Consider the following 21,208-nt stretch of genomic DNA (forward strand, 5'->3'; position numbering starts at 1 on the left):
CCTCAGCTATTGGGTACCAGGCATGTCCTTCCTCTCTACCTGCAAGGTAGACATTGACATTCTTTTGTTTTGTTTTTTTTCTGTTTTCTGAAACAGGGTTTCTCCGTGTAGTTTTGGAGCCTGTCCTGGAACTCTGTGGACCAGGCTGGCCTTGAACTCAGAGAGGCAACAGTCTCTGCCTCCTGAGTACTGGGATTAAAGGTTTGCGACACCATCACCGGGCTCTGTCAGTCTCACTTTATAAGGACATGAAGAGATGAAGAGATTACACCTAGGACTCGGTCAAGGTATGAGGTTCTAGAAAGCTGTGCTGGAGAGATGGCTCAGCAGCTACAAACTCTTACTGCTCTTGCAGGGATCTGGGTGCGGTTCCTGCATTACATGGTGGCTCACACTCAGTTACAGGGGATATGACACCCTCCTGGTCTCCTCAGACTCCTTCCCACATGTGGTGTACATATACGCAGGCACTCTAACACACAAAATAAAAATAAATCTAAAAGTAAAAGCCCCTAGTTCTCTGCACCACCCACTCCTGCTCTTGTTCCTGCGCGCTTCCCAAGTGAGGCCAGGTGTCTCTGGGCCAGGTGGCAGCAGTTGTGGTGAAACGCCCAGACCTGGCTCAGGGGACACCCCCGCCCCAACTTCCAGCTCGGAGGCCCCCTGGCTGCGTGGGTCACGCCTCCCCTTGCCTCGGTAACCCCACCGGTCAGTGCAGCGGTTCAGCAGGTGACCCACCTGCTCGTGGGGACCTCTCCGTCGCGGGCCGGAGGGCCGCGCCTACAGGGCTCCCCGGCGCCCGCGGGAGGGCGCGGCTTGGCGGGGGGCGCGGGCGGCGCGGGCGGCGCGGGGGGCGGAGACCGGCTCGGCTTCCGCTCCCTCCTCCCGCGTCGTCTTGGGCCGCGGCGCCCGAGGCGGGAGCAGGAGGCGCCGGGAGCCGTGAGGATCCACCGCCGCCGCGCGCGCCATGGAGCCCGAGTGAGCGCGCGGCGCTCCCGGCCGCCGGACGACATGGAAACCGCGCCGACCCGGGCCCCTCCGCCGCCGCTGCCGCTGCTGCTGCTGGCGCTGTGCTGCAGCCTGGCCCCCGCCGCGGGTAAGGTGGGCGCGGGGGACAATGGCCGGGGTCGCAGCAGTCACTTGGCAAGTTGCGGGCGAGTTGGAGCGCGCGCCGGGGGACCGCGCGCGGGCCCTTTGTCTCTCCCGCCGGGGCCCCTCCCCGGGGACCGAGCCCGCCAGGTGCGGCGCGGGCGGGCCCTCACCTGCCCGGGGCTCGGGGCGCGGGGCGCGCGCAGCAGTGCACCCACGGGCATCGCGATGGCCCCGCGCAGGCCTGGCCTGTCGCGAACTACTGGGAAAACTTTTCGCGAGCCTGCTTTCGGCGACCGGCCTACCGAGCCCTGGGAAGTGCCTGAAGTTGCTAGCTAGGAAGTTCGGAGAGCCCCGCGCGGGGAGGCCTGGCCCGGCTGCTGTCTCTCTGACTTGCGTGGCTGTCAGCCTTCCAAACCGACCGACACCTGCCAGGTGCCCCGTGACCCCAGTGACCCATCTGATCGCTTGGGCCCCCAAACGGTGGCGCTGGCCACCGCTGACCAGTGTCCATCCCCAGGATCGGTTGCGTGGGTGCCTTGGTGTGGGGAGGTATGATCCTGTCTCATTTAGACCCACCTTTGGGGAAGTGGCCGGCTGGGGAACTTTCTAACTTTTGGTGTGTCCTGAGGGGTGGAGTTGAGGTCAGGCGGACTCTCGAGAAACGAAGGAGTTGGAAATGCTACACATGTTCTTTTAATTCGGAGATTGCCATGTGGTTTTTAAAGCAAGCCTCTTGCCACCTAAATCATTGTTTTCGGGTGTGTTGTGTTTTGTTTTTCTGTCTGTCCAAGGAGTGTGGCTGTCCAAGGGTCCGGCAGATAGTTTTGAACTCCTGGATGATGTTGATGGAAGTTTGGGGTGTGGTAGGGGGACAACTTCAGGTCCCTTTGTCTGGATCTTATTAAGGCGAACAGCTGTCCCCCTGTGTATTTTCAGGGTAGACACTTGAGGGAGGTGGCTGGGCCTGGCTCTCTGCTCAGATTCCCTGGGTTGCAGTCCCTTACACCCAGGTTTTTTTTTGGGGAGGCGGGGGAGCGAGGGAGCTGACTTCCTCTAGTTCTGGAGCTTTCGCCCTCAGCCCGAGGGCTCTGGGGGAGTCTCCCCCTAAACTTGTCTCCCTCGGGATCGTGTTTACATTTTCCGGCCATGTCTGGTGCTAGCAAAACAAGGCGAAGACAAAACCGTGACAGGCCGTGGGAAGTCCAGGCCAGCGCTTCTCTTTCCGGAAATGCCTGGGTCGTGGCTGCAGAAGGGGTTTGGGGGTGGAGGGGCTGTTTGTTTTAAAGGTGGGGTTTGTAAGTCGACTTTCCTGTCTGAGGTGGGGTTGACATTTCTGGAATCCCCCTGCCTGCCGTCTAGTATTCCAGACTTAACATCTTTATAGTTTGGTGGTGTATGAGGCAAAAATAGAGTTGATTATTTTAACATTAGGAAGCCAGGCCCCAGGAGTACCAGCTGATGGGGTAATCCAGGCCTAAAATGGAAGCAAGGGAGGAATCTCCCCGAGGCTCTTATTTTGACTGTTCTTGGTGGCTGTGTGCCCCCCAAACGTCTGTGTGAGATTCACGCTTTGGGAGTCTGGAGAGAAGGCAGTAAGTGGGCAGCTAATTATTTTTCCTGATTGCTTCCTGTTGCAAATTGAAGCTGTGGGCCCACAGAAAAGCCTTTGTTCTAGTGGTCCCTGTGTGGAGAGCGGCATTCCCCAGCCTGGAAACCCTAGGCTTCCCTCCTACGGGCCCTGAGCACTTGTCCCAGGACCAGCCCAGCCTGTCTGGCCTCCTGGAGGAGGTTCCTGCAGATGTGGGCTGCCTGCCTGCCCCTGGGAGGGCCCAGCCAGCACATGTTGGGTTATATTGGGTTAACTAAATGCTGAGTGAGTCTCTTCCAAATGAGGATCCTGTTCCTTGATCCCTCTGTGCAACAAATTACCCAGGCAACCTGTTTGATCCAACATTTGTCCTGAGCGTCTCTGGGGAAAGCCACCTCACAGTTCCCAGCATGGTTGGAACCCTTTTTATTTTGACTATAGAATTGACATTCTATAGTCAGGCTCAGGCATCTAGCAGAATTCACACAGGGTGTGGGGGTGGGGAGCCTCCAGGTGAGGATTCTGCCACCTACTTTGCAAGTGGGTGCCCTGGGGGCAGGAGAGTGGAATGGTCAGACCAGCCAGGGTTTTATGCCTAGTTGCACGTTGGGGGTGGCTTACATAGCTGCTCTGTGTTTGGTATAAGGATCTGGTACCCTTTTCTTTCATGTGGCAGGGCGTGTTAGGTGCGAGTAATACCCTGATACTCTCAGTACCATCCCTAGCCCAGGTCTGGGTAGTGGTGGCAGAGCTTCAGGGACAGTTGTGCGACATGGCCTTTGATCTTTCTGGCCTGGGAATGCTGGAGGCTGGTGGTGCATGGTCTGGATTTTTGTCTTTTGTGTGTATGTGTGTGTTCATGTGTGTGCATGCCTGTACATGTAAAGGCCAGAGGTCAGCCTTTTGTAGTTTTCCGCCATGTGATACGAAGGCTAGAGGTCAGTCTTGTGTTGAGTTCCTCAGGAGCCATCCGCCGTGTTCCTTGAGACAAGGTTTCACCAGGAACCAGGCCTCACTGATTATAAGCATGTTACCATGCCTGGCTCTTCACATGGGGCTTGGGTATGTCTCAGGCTTACCCAGCAAGTCCTTTACCAGCTGAGCCATCTTCCCAGGTCCTGGGCTGGGCTTTTCTTCTGTGTTGTGATCCTGGGTATTCAGTAACTGATGAATTTTACTCTGCGGCCACTAATGAGAGTGGGGAAATAAAGTGATGTGGACCGGACCCTGCAGCCCAAAGTCTCGTCCCAGCCTTGCCACTTGCTGGGGGAGGTAGGCAGCTGACTCCACCCTTGATTTTCTCCCTAGGAACATGGCCATGAAAATCCTTCCTGTCACAATTTAATAACTTAGTGGGAGCACCCATGACTCTCACTGCTTTACCTGCAGTAACTTCTTAGTGGGAGCACCCGTGATTCTCTCTACTGTACCTGCAGTAACTTCTTAGTGGGAGCACCCATGACTCTCACTGCTTTACCTGCAGCAACTTCTTAGTGGGAGCATCCATGACTCTCACTACTGTACCCGTAGTAACTTCTTAGTGGGAGCACCCATGACTCTCACTGCTTTACCTGCAGCAACTTCTTAGTGGGAGCACCCATGACTCTCACTGCTTTACTTGCAGTAACTTCTTAGTGGGAGCACTCCTGACTCTTACTACCATACCCGTTTTTCTGGTGTCTGGTGCCAGGTTAAGCTTGCTGGGTGGAATGGGACAGGGTAGCAGACATAGACGGTCGTGGTGTCTGGGTACCCATGTGGAGGGGCACATAGAACACTGGGACTGGTATAAAGCTATGGAAAAATGAGTCCTCACCCTGGGCACACAGACCAGAGGGTCCAGACCTCAGTCCTCAACGGCCAGATAGTCTCTGCTGAGAGAGGTCAGTTCGTCTGTGACCTAGAGGCAAGGAAGATCAGACTTCAGGCTGGAGTGGGTCAAGGCTGACTTAGGTGAATAGTGTGGAACTGAGGTTATTATTATTATTTTGGTTATGTTTTGAAATTTGAGAACAGAGTTTACTGTAGCTGTGGTTGGCCTAGAACTGGATGTGTAGACCAAGTTGACCTTGAACTCACAGAGATCTGCCTGCCTCTGGCTTCTGAGTCTGGGATTAAAGGCATGTACTACCATACTTGGCTTTGGAACTGAATTTTTAAAAAGATTTATTTTTATTTTAAGTTATGTGTTTGTCTGTGTGCATATGTGCAAATTATGTATATGTGCATATGTGCGAGTCTAGTTCACTACTGAAGTGCAGAAGAGGACATCGAATACCCAGGAGCTAGAAGTCCAGACAGGCCACTGTGAGCTGCCTTGTGTGTTGCTGGGGATTACACACATCCTCTGCAAGAGCAATAGCCATCTGTCCAGTAGCTCTGGAACTAGCTGGTCATGCTGGCACATGCCGGCATCCCAGCACTCAGGGGTGAAGGCAGAAGGGTCCCGAACTCAAAGCCAGCCTCTTAAAACACTACCTAGTCCCCCTCCAAAAATAATCAACTGAAGAAATAAAGATAAAAATTGAAATTGATGGGGCTGGAGAGATGGCTTATTGATTAAGAACACTTATTGCTCTTACAGAGGACCAGGGTTCAATTTCCAGCACCAACATGGCATCTCACAACTGTCTGTAACTCCAGTTCTAGGGGATATGACACCCTCTTCTGGCCTATGTGGGCACTGCATGCATGTGGTGAACATACATAGGTAAACTACCCATACATCTTAAAAAATATTGGAATTGATACTTACATTCTAGGAGTCATACCGGGGTCCCACCTTGTCTCAAGCATGCATGACCCTGACATTGGCCATAGTCATAGATTACAATCATCAATTAATAAAATATTTTCATTGTTCCAAAGCAAATCCCATTTTCATTGAATAGTGGCTTCCCATCTCCCAACTGCAGTTTTCATGCAGTCTCTGGGATCTGCCCGGTCTAGTCACTTCTTGGGGGCTGATAGCATCTTTCTGTGTTGCCCAGGCTGGCCTTGAACTCTTGGGCTCAAACAATCCCCCTGTGTCAGTCCCTTGAGTAGCTAGAATTAGCCATCTTGTACCTGGCTGCATTTTATATGTTCTGTCTGACTTCTTTGTATCTTGTAGCCCGTTTTATGGCTGAGTGCTATTCTACTCTGCGGATAGACCAGAGTTTATCTGTTTATTCTCTGGTTGAGTTGGTCCTGGTTGCCTGTGGCTTTCAGCAGATGAGCTGGGGGGGGGGGGGGCTGTGTCAGGAGGTTCAGAAGCTAGGCAGTCTGTGCTGGCCTCCTGCCAGCCTGTTTCTCTTCACAGCCATCTGTATGGAGCCTGGGTCCTGAGAGTGTGGACTGAGTATTCTCACAGACCCAGAGGGAGCTGGACACGGTGGTCAGGAGGCACCAAGTTGGATCACTCAATAGCCTCTGGAAACAGGATTCTGTGGGGGCAGGCGTGGTGGGAGCTGAGGGCTGCACCCAGCTTCTGGGCTTCGTGACTCTGCTCACATTTGCTTGGAAAGCCTCACGTGGGCTCTGAGCCAGCCGCCTGGGGCAGAGCAGTCCAAGTGTGACGGGTGGAGGCAGCTGTGGGGCCCACAGGGAGGTGGCCCCAGGCCTAGCTGGCGGGTCTACCCTGCTTTCCCTCCAGCCTCTGGAGAGTGGCTTGCTGGCTCTTGGCCTCAGTTTCCACAGCTACAAAATTGAGCTGATCAGCCAGCCTTGCCAGCACCTGTGGGATCGGTGAAGCCTGGAAGGACACAGTGTTCCTTCCCTCACCACCACAGTGAGGGAGACACTTGGAGCCCATCTTGGGTACCCAGGTTCCCTTTTATTTTTTATTTTTTTAATTATTTATTTTTTATTATATGTACAGTGCTCTGCCTGCATGTATGCCTGTATGCTAGAAGAGGGTACCAGATCTCACTGTAGATGGTTGTGAGCTACCATGAGGTTGCTGGGAATTGAACTTCAAGATCTCTGGAAGGGCAAACAGAGCTCTTAACTGCTGAGCCATCTCTCCAGTTCCTCAGGTTCCCTTTTAATGGAGGCTGAGTGCAGAACTGAATTTTTTGTCCAGTATGGGACTGGGAGGTGGCTTAAGGTGCTGGAGATCGGTGCTTCTGGGGTGGCCCTAAGCCAAAAGTCCCACCTCTTTGAGATGGGCCTGTTGGTGTCCCTAGGCAATGTCAAGATGTGTGTTTAGGATATGGAACCTTTGTCAATGTGGTAGGTGTACCTTGGTCCTTGTACTCTGAGCCCCAAGGAATCATTACGTAGCTTCAGCCTTGGGCTTCCAGTTCATCCCTTGCCTGCCACGGTGTGGGAGTGGTTGGCATCTCACTGATCCCCAGTGAGTCCTGCTTGATCTTCTGGGCCATGGGCGTCGGTGCCAGTGTCTAGGGCTGCTGAGGGTCCCACCACAGCGTTCTGCCTCCGTGTGGAGCCCTGAAGTGTTCTCGTTTTTGTGCCTCAGTTTCCTTAATGGTAGAACAAAATCAGCTGACCCATTCTTTGAGGCCTTACCGAGACTGACTGAATCTTTACTTGTCCCCCTCTCTGGCACTGTTGCTTCCAGTTTGTCCCTGTCACCTTGTGGATATAGTTGGCACCACATTTGGTTTCACCAAAGGGCTACTTGGGGGTTCTACCCAACCCTTCTAGGATCCCTTTCAGGTCTGTTGTGTTATCTCACCAGCCTACGGGCCCAGCCCCATCTCTGCAGTTCCAGTCCCTGGGACCCACCGTCTCTGGTAGAGTCTTTCTGTATGGTTAGTTTCAGTTGTCAGTGTGACACAGTCTCCTGTCAGCACCTAAGAAAAAAGTCTCAGTGAGAGACTGTAGACCTTAGTGAGAGGTCTGTGCGCATGTCTGTGGGCCACTGTGTCGATCAGGTTGGACTGTGCGCATGTCTGTGGGCCGCTGTAGATCAGGTTAGTCTGTGGGCCACTGTAGATCAGGTTGGACTGTGAGCCACTGTGTAGATCAGGTTAGTCTGTGGGCCACTGTAGATCAGGTTGGTCTGTGAGCATGTCTGTGGGCCACTGTAGATCGGGTTGGTCTTTGTCTTTGTCATGCTTTCCTTAATTGAGCTCGGAAGACACTGTAGGCGGCTTCATTCCTGGGTTTGGGCCCTGGGCTGTTAAGAGTGGAGAAAGCCGAACAGTGAGCATGCGTGCATTCATTTCTCTCTGCCTTGGATGGGAGATGTGACCTGCTGCTTCAAGCTCCTGCTTTGATTTCCCTAACCCGGAACTGTTAACCAGATAACCCTGCACTCCCTTTAAGTTGCATTTCTCAGTGTTTTTGTCACATTGACGGAACAGTTCTGTCCTTCGTTGTGTTTGTTTGCATGTTTGCCTGTGCTGCAGCCACCAGCAGTTGGGGGAGAGGCAGTACGAGGGGCAGCCAGAGACCTGCAACTGAGCCGTCTGCCTGCCCTCAGCAAGCAGCTGAGCCACACTGGACTGCACAAACATCTGTGTCTTAGGCCTTTTCTTGTAGTCAGAGAATATCTTTTTAAACATGGCCCAGCTAGGGTTGAGAGACTGTGTCTGTACTGCCTGGTGTGGGCCCTGCTACCCACTGCCCCTTGACTGCATCAGGTCACGCCACCTCCTCTTGAGGTAATGGTCTGGTGGCAGTAGAGCCTGCCAGCTGAGCCTGCACGAGCATCAGAGTGTGCTCCAAGCTGGTGGTTAAATGTTTGCCCATTGTCCTTTTCTTTGGCCGTCATTTACACAGCCAGGAGGCGGGGATAGTCTTTTAGGAGTGGCACTGGTGACAGGCTGACCCATTGTGGCCAAGGTGATGCTTCATCTGTAGGCATCTGGGAATATAAAGGATACCTGGGGTCCATCATACGTGTGCCTTGAGCTGTCCTTATGATTCTCTTGCAGACGCCCGGTGGAGCCCTGCCTACTACAGGTGTAAGTGGCCTTTCTCAGAGGTGTTCAAACCATGGGATCACTGCTAGAGGTTTCGGGCTGCCTAGAAAAATGGTCCCTGGGATCCAGGGACCCACTTGGTGTGTGTTTGCACATTTGCGTGTGAACGTTTGTGTGTATGGTGTTGGGTTTGGAACCCAAAGCCTGTGCTCAGCACACATTCTACTGTTGAGTGTATGTACTATTCCCACCTGGTGTGTGTGTGTATGTATGCACGTTTGCATGTGTGTGTGTCTGTGTGTGTGCAAACCCAGGGCCTGTGCTCAACACACATTCTACTGTTGAGTGTATATGCTATTCTACCTGGTGTGTGTGTGTGTGCGTGCGTGCGTGTGTGTGTGTGCACGTGTGTGTGTGTGTCTGTGTGTGTGCAAACCCAAGGCCTGTGCTCAACACACATTCTACTGTTGAGTGTACTCAACTCCTATGTTTTTATTTAGGAAAACTTTTTTTAAAAAAAGAAAGATTTATTTACTTTATTATATGTGTATGAGTGTTTGGTTTCATGTATGGCTGTGTAGCATGTGTTCACAGAGGGTGTCACAGATCCCCTGAAGCCCGAGAACCATATGTAGGTGCTGGGAGCTACACCTATCCTCTGCAAGAGCAGCCAATGTTCTTATCTCCAATTCTTTGGAGCAGACAGGATTTCTCTGTGTAGCCTTGGCTGTCCTGAAACTTGCTCTGTAGACAAGGCTGGCTTTGAACTCACAGAGATTCTCCTGTTCCTGAGTGCTGTGGAACAGCCTTTTTTATTGCAGTAAACTGAATCGAATAAAACTTGCAGGTTCGACTGTTTCTATTTATTTAAAAAGTTATTTATTTATATGTGTATAGTTATTTTGCTTTCATATATGTCTGTGTACTCCATGTGTGCTCTTTGTCCACAGAGATCAGAATAGGGCATCAAATCCTCTGGAAAAGTTACAGACAGTTGTGAATTTCTATGTGAGTGCTGGGAACCAAACCCCGATCCTCTGGGAGAGCAGCCAGTGCTCTAAACCACAGAGCCGTATCTCTAGTGTCTGTTCTTTTCAGTTTTTATTACATATTTACTGTACATGGGAGGGGATGGGGTGGCGTATGTACACCCTATAGCACACATGTGGAGGTCAGAGAACAACTCACGGGAGTCAGTGCTCTCCATCCACGTGGGTCCCTATGGATCTAGCTCAGGTGTTCAGGAGGGGCAGTAAGTGCCGCGCCCCCACCCCAGGCCATCACTCTGACCCTTGACTGTGAGTGTGCAGAGTCTGTGACATCATCACGTTGTCAGTGTTGTGTATTACCATCTGTTTCCACAAGTTTTCATCACCCCAGCAGAAATGTTTGACCTCTAACATGGTCACTTCCCATCCCCGCTCAGCCCTGGCCTTGGTAAGTCGTCTCTTCTGCTCCATGTTCCCGTAAGTCTGACTCTTTCGGGGAACTCATGTTTGTGAAGTTAATATTTGTTTGGCTTATTTACATGATGTTTAAGGCAAACATCATAGTCCCTTTGAGCTTTGCCTGTACCAGAATTATCTTCTTTTTATAGCTCAGTACCAATCCCTGGAACAGATATGCCGATCTTGTGAGCCCTGGACCTTGGGTTGTCTCTACATTTGGCTATAGCGAGACACTGGTGTGTAAGGATCTGTTGGCCTTTGGCTGATTTATTGGATCAATACTACTTGTATTTTTCATTTTTGTGGGTCTTTCTCCTCACCCTCCTGAGTTGTTGAAAACAGACAAGTGTTACCATGCCTGGCGTTTTATTTTATTTTATTTTATTTTATTTATTTTTTTTTTTGGTGGGATTCACTATGTAGAACAGGCTACCTTCAAATTCACAAAGATCCATCTGTCTTTTGAGCCACTGCCACCTGGCTGATGGCTTTTCTTTATATCCTGTTTCTTTCTCCCTGTGGACAGCTTTTTGACCCATATTTTAGCTTGTTGTATTTTTCAGCATGTCTTCATCTCTTTAATGTAAATCTGACCCTTCCCTCCTCATCTCAACCTGTTGACCCGTTAGAGGTACTTTCTGTATCTTTTCTAACAAGAAAGCCAAGTGGTAGTGTGTGTAGCAAGCTTATTATTTTTTGTGGGTATTGTTTGGTGTATTTGGTATTTATTCCATATTTTCCTTCAGGTCTGTGGCTAATCTTTTATATATATATAAATATATTTTATATTTGGAAATATAAAGACATTAAAGAGTCTCTACCAGGTGTGGTGGTTTATGACTGTAATGCCAACACTCAGGAGGTTGAGGCAGGAGGTTTGAGGATAGCCTGGGATACAGAGTAAGATCCTGTCCCAAACAAAACGAAACAACTGAGTGTGGTAGCTTATACCTGTAACCCCAGCATTCAGGAATCAGAGGCAGGAGAATTGCTGTGAGTTTGAGACCAACCTGGGCAATATAGTGAGACTGTCTCAAAAATCCCAAAACAAGATGATGATGATGATGATAATAATAATAATAATAATAATAATAATAATAATAATAGTAAATACCAAAATGTTTTGAATAGTTGAAGTTGTCAGTCTTATTTCTTATGACTGCAGGTCTTTATTCTGCCTACAGATCGTAAATATATTCTTTTTTTTATATATTCTTTTTTTTTCAGGTCAATTCCTGTTTTATGACCTTGAATTCTACATTCAGATTATCTTTCTGTTTGTTTTGAGACAGGGCCTCTCTGTAGTCCTTCTTGGCCTGGCACTATATGTAGTCCAGGCTAGCCTCCAACTCCCAGAGTTGTCTCTTGCCTCTGCCTTCAGAGTGCTAGGATTAAAGGCATGAGCTTCTTTCTACACTTGGCCTCCCAGACTTTTTTTTTTTTAAACATTAAAAATTTTAAACCTTGTCAGGCGGTGGTGTTATACACCTTTAATCCCAGTGCTTGTGAGGCAGAGGCAGGTGGATCTCAGTGAGTTTGAGGCCAGCCTGGTCTACAGAGTGCGTTCAAGGACAGCCAGTCTCGAAAACCAAAAAGAAACAAAAACCAAAATTTAAACCTTTATATTTTATGTGCATAGGTATTTTGCCTACTTGTATATCTATGTACCATGTATATGCAGTGCCCTTGGAGGCCAGAAGAGGATGTTAGATCCCATGGACTGGAGCTACAGAAGGTTATGAACCTCTATGTGGGTGCTGGGAATTGAACCCTGGTCCTTTTGAAGAACAACCAATGTTCTTGATGATCTATCTCTCCAGCCTAAAAAATTTTTCCTTTTAATTATGTGTACTTGTGTGTGTCTGTGTGTAGTGTTTAGTGTCCACAGAAACCAGAAGGTAGTGCCATACTCCCTAGGGCTGCCACTTCACCTTGGTTCTGGGGACTGAACTTGGTCTTCTGGGGGAACAGTAAGTGATCTTAGCCACTGAGTTGGCTCTCCAACCCATTACTATTATTTTCTAAGAATATGGTATGAGGTGTGGGGAGCTGGCCCCACACTTAGATGTAATGACCAGCCTGTCTCTATAGCAGGCTTTCTTGTTGGACTGTCTTCGAACCACCAGCCTGCAAATAACGACCCGGAGACTTATTAATTATGAAAGCTTGTCCTTAGCTTAGGCTTTTCTCAACTCTTATAACTTAACCCATTTATATTAGTGTTCTACCAAGTGGTGTTACCTCTCTTCAGTCTTGCTCCTCCTGTTTCCTCTCTGTGTCTGTCTGGTGACTAAACCTTTCCTCTCCCCAGTTTTCTCTTAGCCTGGAAGTCCCACCTATACCTTCTGCCTAGCTATTGGTCGGTCAGCTTTTTATTACACCAGTCACAGCAATACATCATCACAGTGTACAAATGGCCCACATCATGTCTCTGCTCAACCAGATTTCCACTCTTCCCTGTGCAGTGTCCTGTCCTCAGACACGTGGCTCCTGACCCTGGACCTTCCCACCAGGTGGCCTGTGCCTCTCTGCCTGATCTTTGTACTATCAGAGGTGTTTTGAGATAACTGTGCAAACCTCTCCCCATGCGTTCTGTTTGGGAAGCTTGTTGACGTCTTTGAGTTTTTACTCTTGCAGAGTAAGCCTCTTGACCTCGTCCTTTGATCTCTTGGTCTGGGAACAGTAAACGGTGACATCCAGCAGGTGTCAGGGACCAGATGTGATGTGTTCTCTACCCCTTGGCTTGGAAGTCAATTCGTCCACCACCTGTGATAGAGCCCATCTCAACATCTGGGTTTTTAATTAGATACCGTGTTTCGCTTTCAGTGGGCTGATAGTGGACTATCTGGGAACACCCCTGCCACCATGCCCACTCCAGAGCAGACTACTTTCAGCTTCAATCTGAAGGCATAATTACCAAGCATATTGTTTCCCTTCTTAAATCATCGCAAAAGGTGAGTGCCTCTTCGAGCTTCCCTGGGCTGTCCCTTCTGCTAGCTCTGATGGGAAGGCTGCTCCTGCCTGGCAGAACTCTCAGGAAATTGCTCAATGGGGCCATTAATAGCTGCCCAGTGTGGCCTAGCCAGAACTCAGCCTGGGTGCCCTCCAGCCTTTGTCCCCTGTCAGCTCATATCCTCGCATCCACAGGGGGCAGGCTGGGTCTGGGCCCGGAGCCAATGAGAATGCATACCAGGTGACTTTGGGCAAGATGTGTCCTCCGTATGCTTCTGGAGGCCAGGCCACTACACCATGCTGTCCCCAACCCAACTCAGTTCTGAAGGAGACTGGGTGGTGTGAGTCAGGGTGCGGCCACACTGTCCCAGCCCTCTCTGCTCAAGTTGGAAGCTCAGTGTGGATGTCATTTCTGTCTATTTCCCTCACTTAAACTGTCAGGGCTCTGAGGCTTCACCCCTTGGCCCCACAGTGCTCATTTGGTGAAAAGGCAGGACAGGTGACATCAACTATGGATGATGTTGGTCACCATACTTTCTGGAACCTTCTTCTAGCCTGTTAATCTTATGTTCTAGACAGAGTAATTTGTTTCGTGTGTGTGTGTGCTTGAGAATGTGTAAGTGTGTGGCACAGAGTCTCATTTATCCCAGGTTGTGCTTCCCATTACTTAATTTTTGATCTTCCTATTTCAGTTGCAGACATGCACCAGCACTCCCCATTTTATGCGGTGCTGGGGGTTGATACTGGGAAAGCACTTTATCATCCCCAACCCATTTTCTTTTTCCTTTTAAAGATTTGACTTGACTTTTAGTGAGGTATATATGTGTTTCGTCTGCGCATGTGAGTGTAGCACCTGAGGAGCCCAGGAGAGGGCATTAGATCCCCTGGAGCTGGAGCTACAGAAGCTTGTGAACTGTCCCAGATGGGTGCTGCGAACTGAGCTTCGGTCCCCTGAAAGAGCAGCTGAGCCATCCCTACACTCCCCCATTTTCTTTGGGTTTTTGAGACAGGGTTCCCTTGTGTAGCCCTGACTGATCTAGAGCTCTGTAGACCAGGACAGCCTCAAACCCAGAGCACTGCCTGCCTCTGCTTCCCAAGTACTGGGATTAAGTTGTGCACCACCACTCCTGGCTCCCCCATTTTCTTTAAACCAGATTTTCACTGTGCCCATAGCTTTCTCAGTAAACTTCTCCAGTTCTATAGTGTCTGAAGTGGGAACATTTGGCCTGGTAGGCCCTTCCTAGCCTCTGGTCTTGTAGCATTTTCCCAGTCCTATTTATCTCCACAGAGTCCAGAACCTTCTGTGGGCCCCCTATTGGGAATAGATCCCCTGTTAGCTATCAGTTTCTGGGATACCTGCCCTGCCTCATGGCGTCTGAGCCACAAGTGGAGCCCCATGTTTCCAGGACATAGACTTGAGGCCTGCCATTGGCAGAGCTGTTTTCATTGAGTAGCCTGTGCCCCTCAAACACACCAGACCATGAAACCTCAGTCTGTGTGATACTGGCCGACCGAGTGTAGCTCGGACTGTGTAACGTGATGGCGCCTGGTACCTGTAAGCGTCACATGATACTTATATCTTTTTTTTATTTTTTTATTTTTGTGACAGAGTCTCAGGTTAGACTCAGACTTCCATGTAGCTTAGGCTGGTCTTGAACTTCTATCCTCCTGCCTTACCTCCTGAGTCATGGGATTAAGGTGTGTGCCACCAAGCCCAGCTCGTTTTTTATCATGTTGAAAAAGCTTTCTATGACCCTTTTTTTTTACCCCTCAGGAAAATGAAATAATAGAAGTTTTTAGTTTTCTTCCTGTGTTTGTGTGACTGTATGCTGTGCATGCAGTTGCTGGCAGAGGCCAGAAGGGAACTGATGTCCTGGAGCTGCAGTTAGAAGGCTTGTGAGTGCAGTCTGGATGCTGGGAACCCAGTCTAGGTCCTCTGCAAGAGCAGCCAGTGCTCTTAACCACTGAGCCATTGCTGGACCTTTCCTGTGGCATTGAGAATGTTGGAGCTTTAATGAGAAGCATGTTGCCTTTGTTCCTTTCTGTTGTGCTCTCCAGAGTCTATATGCTTGAATTCCAGTTTTACTTCTCTGTCTTTGTGACAGAGCTGAAGAAACACAGATCTGGTGTCTGGGGTAGCATTAAGACATTATGGTGCAACAGGAATCTCAGTCCTCAGGAGCTAGAGGCAGTATGATCAGAAATTCATGGTCATCCTCAGCTATATAGTACATTTGAAGCTAGCCTGGGGTACATAGGTCCTTGCCTTAAGAGAAAGCACAAAGCTGGTGTTGGGGCTGGAGGCAAGGCGCAGCTGACTGGTACAGTCTCTGCCATGGCACCGGGACTATGCCTGTCTATACAGCTATATGATGCAGTGCTAACAGAGCAGCTGGTGGAGGACTTGAATCTTTTCAGTTGTCCCTGCCCTGTCAGGAGGTTTGAGAGCAGTAGGTAGGTGGAGACACACATCAGATTTATTCAGTGAGAACTAATGGACGGTGGCATCCAGCCTGTGACTGCTCACTTCAACCTTGAAACACAGTCTGTTAGAGAAAATCTTTCCTTCTGAGGGGCTGTGTTCACTGAGAAGTGCCTGGTGGCAGAGCAGAGCCGAACTTGCAGGCGTGGAGCCTCTTGGGCTTTCCCCCATCTACCTCTGAGTTCCCAATACGGAAGCTTTAGATTGATCTTGTAGGGGATGTCTGTCTGCTATCTGCAGACCTCAGGTACCCACAAAGCCTGGGTGGTCACTGTGAGGAGGTGGCATGTGGGACTTGTCCTAGTTAGGGTTTCTATTGCTTCCTCAAGACACCATGACCAAAAGCAAGTTGGGGAGGAAAAGGTCTATTTGGCTTTTGTAACATGATGGGGCCTGCTTGTTTGTTTGTGTTTTCTGTCCCGCCCAGTTCCCACCTGTTTAGTCCCAGAGAAAATAACACAGAGGACTCCGTAAGTTATAAAGTTGATTGGCCCATTAGCTCTAGCTTCTTACTGGCTAACTCTCATATCTTGATTAACCCATTTTTTTGATCTATTTTAGCCATATGGCTCAGTACCTTTTTCAGTGGGGCAGATCACATCCTGCTGCTTCGATGATCTGGGCAGGAGTGGGAGGAATCAGCTTCCTCGTTCCAAGAATCCTCCTGCTCTCCTTGCATAATTTCCACTTCCTGGTTTTCCTGCCTACACCTCCTGCCTGGCCAGTCAGCATTTATTTAAAACATGATTGACAGAATATAGACAGTTCTCCCGCACCAGGCTTTCACTTCCACATTGTAGTCAGACATTGAAGGAAGTCAGGGCAGGAACCTGGAGATAGAAACCCATGCAGAGATCATGGAAGGGTGCTGCTCACTGGCTTGCTCCGAACCACTAGCTCAGGAGTGACCCCATGGACAATGGGCTGGGTTTAAAGATTTATGTATATGAATGTCCTATTTGCATGTGTACCTACATGACAAAAGAGGGCATCAGAACCCCTAGTAGATGGTTGTGAGCCACCATGTGGGTGCTGGGAACTGAACATGGGATCTGTCCTCCCTACAGCCAGATCTTATGGAGGCGTTTTCTCAATTGAGGTTCCTTCTTTTTAGATAACTCCTAGCTTGTGTCAAGTTGGCTTCAAACTAACCAGCTCAGGGCCTTATTCCTCTGTTGTTGTATGGTCTCCATGTTTGCTGTCTTCACAACTCTGTCCTGCAGAAGTGAGTGCTGAGACTGAGGAGAACATGGGCCTTGCCTGGTGCTGTGAGGGGAGCTTCCTAGACTGGAGCCCTGATCGAAACCCTTAGGGTTGCTTACCTTTGCTGACTGGCCATGCTATGCTGTCTGGGCCTGTGCTATCTGGCAGGTGGGCCCCATAAGAACAAGTGGAGAGCCGGGTGGTGGTGGCACACGCCTTTAATCCCAGCACTTGGGAGGCAGAGGCAGGCGGATCTCTGTGAGTTCGAGGCCAGCCTGGTCTATAAGAGCTAGTTCCAGGACAGGCTCCAAAGCCTCAGAGAGAAACCTTGTCTTGTAAAACCACAAAAAACCCCAATCAAACAAACAAACAAAGCAACAGGTGGAGAGGCTTGTCTGCTGGTCCTCCTGTGTAGTGGGGCACTCCTGCACACTACCTGCCTAACAGCTGGATGTTTTCTTCACATCTGATACTTTTTACAGAGGAGTCTGGGTGTTGAGCAAAATGCAGTAATGTTTTTTTAAAGTTTATTTTATATGTATAATTGTTTTGCATGCATGTATGGCTGTGCAGTTGTACCTGGTGTCCTCTGATATCAGAAGACATGATCATGGGGTCACAGATGGTTGTGAGAAGTCATGTGGGTGCTGGGGACTGAACCCAGGTTCTCTGGAAGAGCAGCTGATGCTCCTAACCTCTGAGCCCTCTCCCCAGCATCCCGTCCCCCTCTGCTACCTTTTTCTAAGACAGAATCTTTCTTTGTAGCCTGTCTAGCCTGTTTTTGAGCCTCAGCCTGTGCGGTGTTGAGGTTGTAGGTGTGTACTCCCACACACCGCTCCCTATTGAATCAGGCAACCCCCTCCCCAACCAGGCATCTGAATCCCCTTGGCAGAGTTGCCCCAGATGGTACTTTGTGAAGTTCCTTGCCTTTCTTAGGTCTCAGTCTTCTTGTCTGTAGCACAGGTGACAGCAGTTCCACCTCCTGTGGGGACTAGGTGACATCTGGCAGACAGCAACCTAGGAAGGTGGGCAGGCATGAGATCTGTGGGTTCACTAAACCAGGACCTATCCTAGAACAGCCAGAGTAGAGCTTCTCTCTGGATTTCTTTGATAAGGAATTTGGGTCATCCTTGGGTCCCTGCTGCAGAGTTTGTGTGCCCTAGTGTCTGCAGGCACTGTGGGAAGGGCTCCTGGGCTCTTCTGCATCCCCACCAACCTCCAGACCTGCCACCCAGTGAGGTTCCAAGACAGCCAGACCTCAAACTCCTGAACCTCTGATATGTTGGTGCTCTGATAAGCTTGGCTGGGGCCAGAAGGCCAAGGGTTCAATGCCATCTCTGCAACCCCAGAGGTGGCTTGTATCTTCTGCTCTCTCATTTCTTCTGTCCAGTTGGCCACAAAGGGAAAAGCGTGTTACCTGATCCTGAGTTGGCACCCGTCACCATTTGGGGCAGTGGCCCTGGCACCTGGGTGCCCACTTTTTTTCCAGAGCTGTGGCTTGTTTGAAAGCAGAAGTCTGCGACTTTGGCTCAATAAACATATTTTGGAGAGCGATGATAAATTTGGCGGTTTTTATGACTGGTTTCTGCAGCTCTTAAAGGAAACGGGAGCCGCTACAAAGGTAGGCTTGTTTCTGAAATCAGTTCTCCAGTTTCCTCTCTGAGGACAGAACAATGAGATCTTTGTGGCCACACGGGAACCACTTCCCTCTCTGGCCCACAAGGGAGGGCCTGGGCCATCCCACCTTCTCCCACCTCCATGGAAATGCGTCAGTGCCAAGAGGGCTAGCTGGCAGGTCTGACTGACTGTTGCGGGGTTGGCGGTGATTCCTAGGGTGTGGCTCAGGCACCACAGTTGGACCACAGCTCCAGTCCTGTCTCTGAGTTCATCTATGCCGAATTCTCGATCTGCATTGCTTTTGGGGACACTAGGACTCTGATGTCTGTGTTACCTTGAGTCTCAGTGACTTTTCCTTGGCTTTCTGTCTGTCTGAGTGCTGGACTTCCTACATACTGAGCAAGCATTCTAGCTCTGAGCTGTTGTGTCTAGTGCTAGTTCCTCAACTAAAGAGGAGTCCAGGTTCAGGTCACTGCAGATGCAGGGGCAGGTGGCAATCCGGAAAATTCGGCATCACCAGATGCTATGTCTGAGTTGCAGCCCTGGCTACTCAGCTTGTCACTTCTCTGTTTAGATGAACAAGGATCAGGAGCCAAACAGGGGTAAGCATGGCATATTAGGAGCTCCTCGGCCAGTCTTTGTGCTGGGAAGCTGGCTTTGATACCGAGAAACTGGTATGGACAGAACCGTCCCCGAGTGTGTGTGCTTCGTGTGCTGGGTGTGCTAAGGAACGATTCCCTTTGTAAACAAACGTGTCTTCCTTTGGAACACCCAGAAAACAACAGATGAAAACTGCTGAGGTTTTTTTGCTGTCTTGTGGATGGGACAGTCCCTGGATTAGAGGTGGGGAAACTGAGGCCCAAAGAAATAGAAAGAGTAGAAGCCTATTTGAAATGTTTTTTTAAAAGTTTGTTTGTTTGTTTGTTTTTCAAGACGTGGTTTCTTTGTGAGCCCTGGCTGTCTTGGAACTCATTCTGTAAAACAGGCTGGCCTTGAACTCACAGAGATCTGCTTAGTATTAGGATTAAAGACAAGTGCCACCCACCACCTGGATCTTTGAAGTTGCTTTAAGGAGTTGGGTATGGTGACCTATGCCTATAATCTCAGCACTTGGGAGGTGGAGTTTATGGCCCTCCTAGGCTACATAAAAGATATCAGTCTGAAAAAACCACATGCTGGAAGAATGGCTCAGTGGTTAAGATCAGGTTTGATTCCTAGTGCCCATATAGCAGCTCACAATTTTCTTTAACTTCAGGTCCTGGGGATCCAACACCTTCTTCTGGCCTCTGCAGGCACCAGGCATGCACCTTGTACACAGACATACATGCAGCCTAAACACCTGTATGTGTCCACGCACACACACACAAATACACACATATACACACCTCTCAAATCTAACACAAACAAAATCACCAAAGGCGCCCCTTGTAGGTTTTGTTCCTTGCTGGTGGAGACCTGTTGAACAGATGGGAAACAGACCTGGAGAGGGGCTGCAGTGATACAGTTGTCCTCTTGGGGGAGGTGTCTGATGGGCTGGTCTTCCCACATTCATGAACCTGAGTGGTTGTCCTGTACCTGGTAGGACAAACCATGAGGCATTGGGAGAAAGCTGCCACTGTCCCGTGGAAGGACTTGCCTCCACCAGAGTGTCCAAGCACTCAGTCCCCAGGGGCTCTGAGTGCATCTCCATCCTGGGATTGTTGTCCTGCTCTTTGCCGTGGTCGTGGGCCACTTCCGGGAGCCTGGCAGGCTGGGAGCCATGGGACCAAGATGGTGTGTAATCAGAATGCTATATTTTGTCGAAAATAAGAATGTTAGTAATGGGCTGGTTTCTGGCAAGTCAAACTGGGATTCTGAAATACATATTTTTCTCTACTCTGCCCTAAACCTTCTAATTAGTGAAGACGCACATTCGCAGACATAAATCAATGTCACGATTTGTCCTGGGTATCCCTGAGCTGGTAACATTATGTGGTTGCTAAATTGGGGCTTTGGGAGTGTGTGCATGCTTGTGTGTGCCTGCACGCGTGCACATTTGTGTCAGGGGGTGAAGGTTCAGGAGAGGCAGAGTTCCCCCAGAGAAGCCCTGGTGGCTGCTGTCCTTCCCTTGGGCCATTTAGCACCCCCACACATAAACTGTCACAGTTCTTGAGTGCGGATGCCACCCAGTTAACCTGATTAACAGGGGAAATGACTTTCATGGTAAAGGACTTCCTTTCTGGAAACCTCTACTGTGGGGTGTTAGTAGCTGTGTCCAAGACTCTGTGAAGGCCATTGGCCTGGGGCCATCTCTTAGATGGTTCCCTTTCTAGCTGAGGTCTTGGTCACGTGAAGACACGGACTGCACACCTGAGCTGGCTCTGGTAGACTCCATGAGGTCCTGGGGTTAGGGGCAGGGTCGACTCAGCTGAGGTCATGCTGGTTCAACACTGGATGGGGTGTGAAGTAATGTTGTAGAGTATCTATGGTCATTGGTCATCTATACTCTAGGGGAGTTACTTGCCAACAGTCCTGTGGAGGCCAAATAAGACAGTCAATGGCCTAGGAGCCTATAGGGTGTGAGGAAAATGCTGTAGTGGGGCATAGGTGAGCCTGTGACTGCTACACATCAGGCTTTTGGTCTGTGAAAGAGGTGGGAGGTTAGGCTGGCCTCTGGCAGGGAACAGGCCAGCCTGGGCCGCTCCCCCACTCTGGATTCCATGTGCCTCTGCCCAGCCTCTTCTGGCTCTTCTCACTCTATTTTATTTCTGACTCTAGGCCAGTGCTTTTCAAAATGTGTTTCCTGGTTTAGACCCAAAAAAACAGGACAAAGAATGTCAGTTGAGTGTTTGCTTAATGTGCATGAAGCTCTGGGATTGATCACCAGGATTGCATAAACCAGGCCTGGTGGAAAATGTGTCCTAGGGTTGGTAGCTGGGCCTACCTCCTTTGAACGCAGTATATATGACCTTGGTGA

General features: G+C 49.8%; 1 protein-coding gene across 1 annotated transcript in view; it reads left to right on the forward strand.

The window, feature by feature from the left end:
- Nucleotides 1-915: 915 nt before the first annotated feature.
- The window catches only part of Lrp5 (LDL receptor related protein 5), a 104,473-nt gene continuing 84,180 nt past the window's right edge, over nt 916-21,208 (forward strand). Inside the window, exon 1 of the mRNA XM_087908239.1 lies at nt 916-1,096. Coding sequence (XP_087764365.1) covers nt 1,012-1,096 — 85 coding nt within the window. The 5' untranslated portion in view covers nt 916-1,011. The remainder of the gene's footprint in view (nt 1,097-21,208) is intronic.

This window comes from Myodes glareolus, chromosome 7 (assembly GCF_982192425.1).
Source record: "Myodes glareolus chromosome 7, mMyoGla1.1, whole genome shotgun sequence".
Taxonomy (NCBI): Eukaryota; Metazoa; Chordata; class Mammalia; order Rodentia; family Cricetidae; genus Myodes; species Myodes glareolus.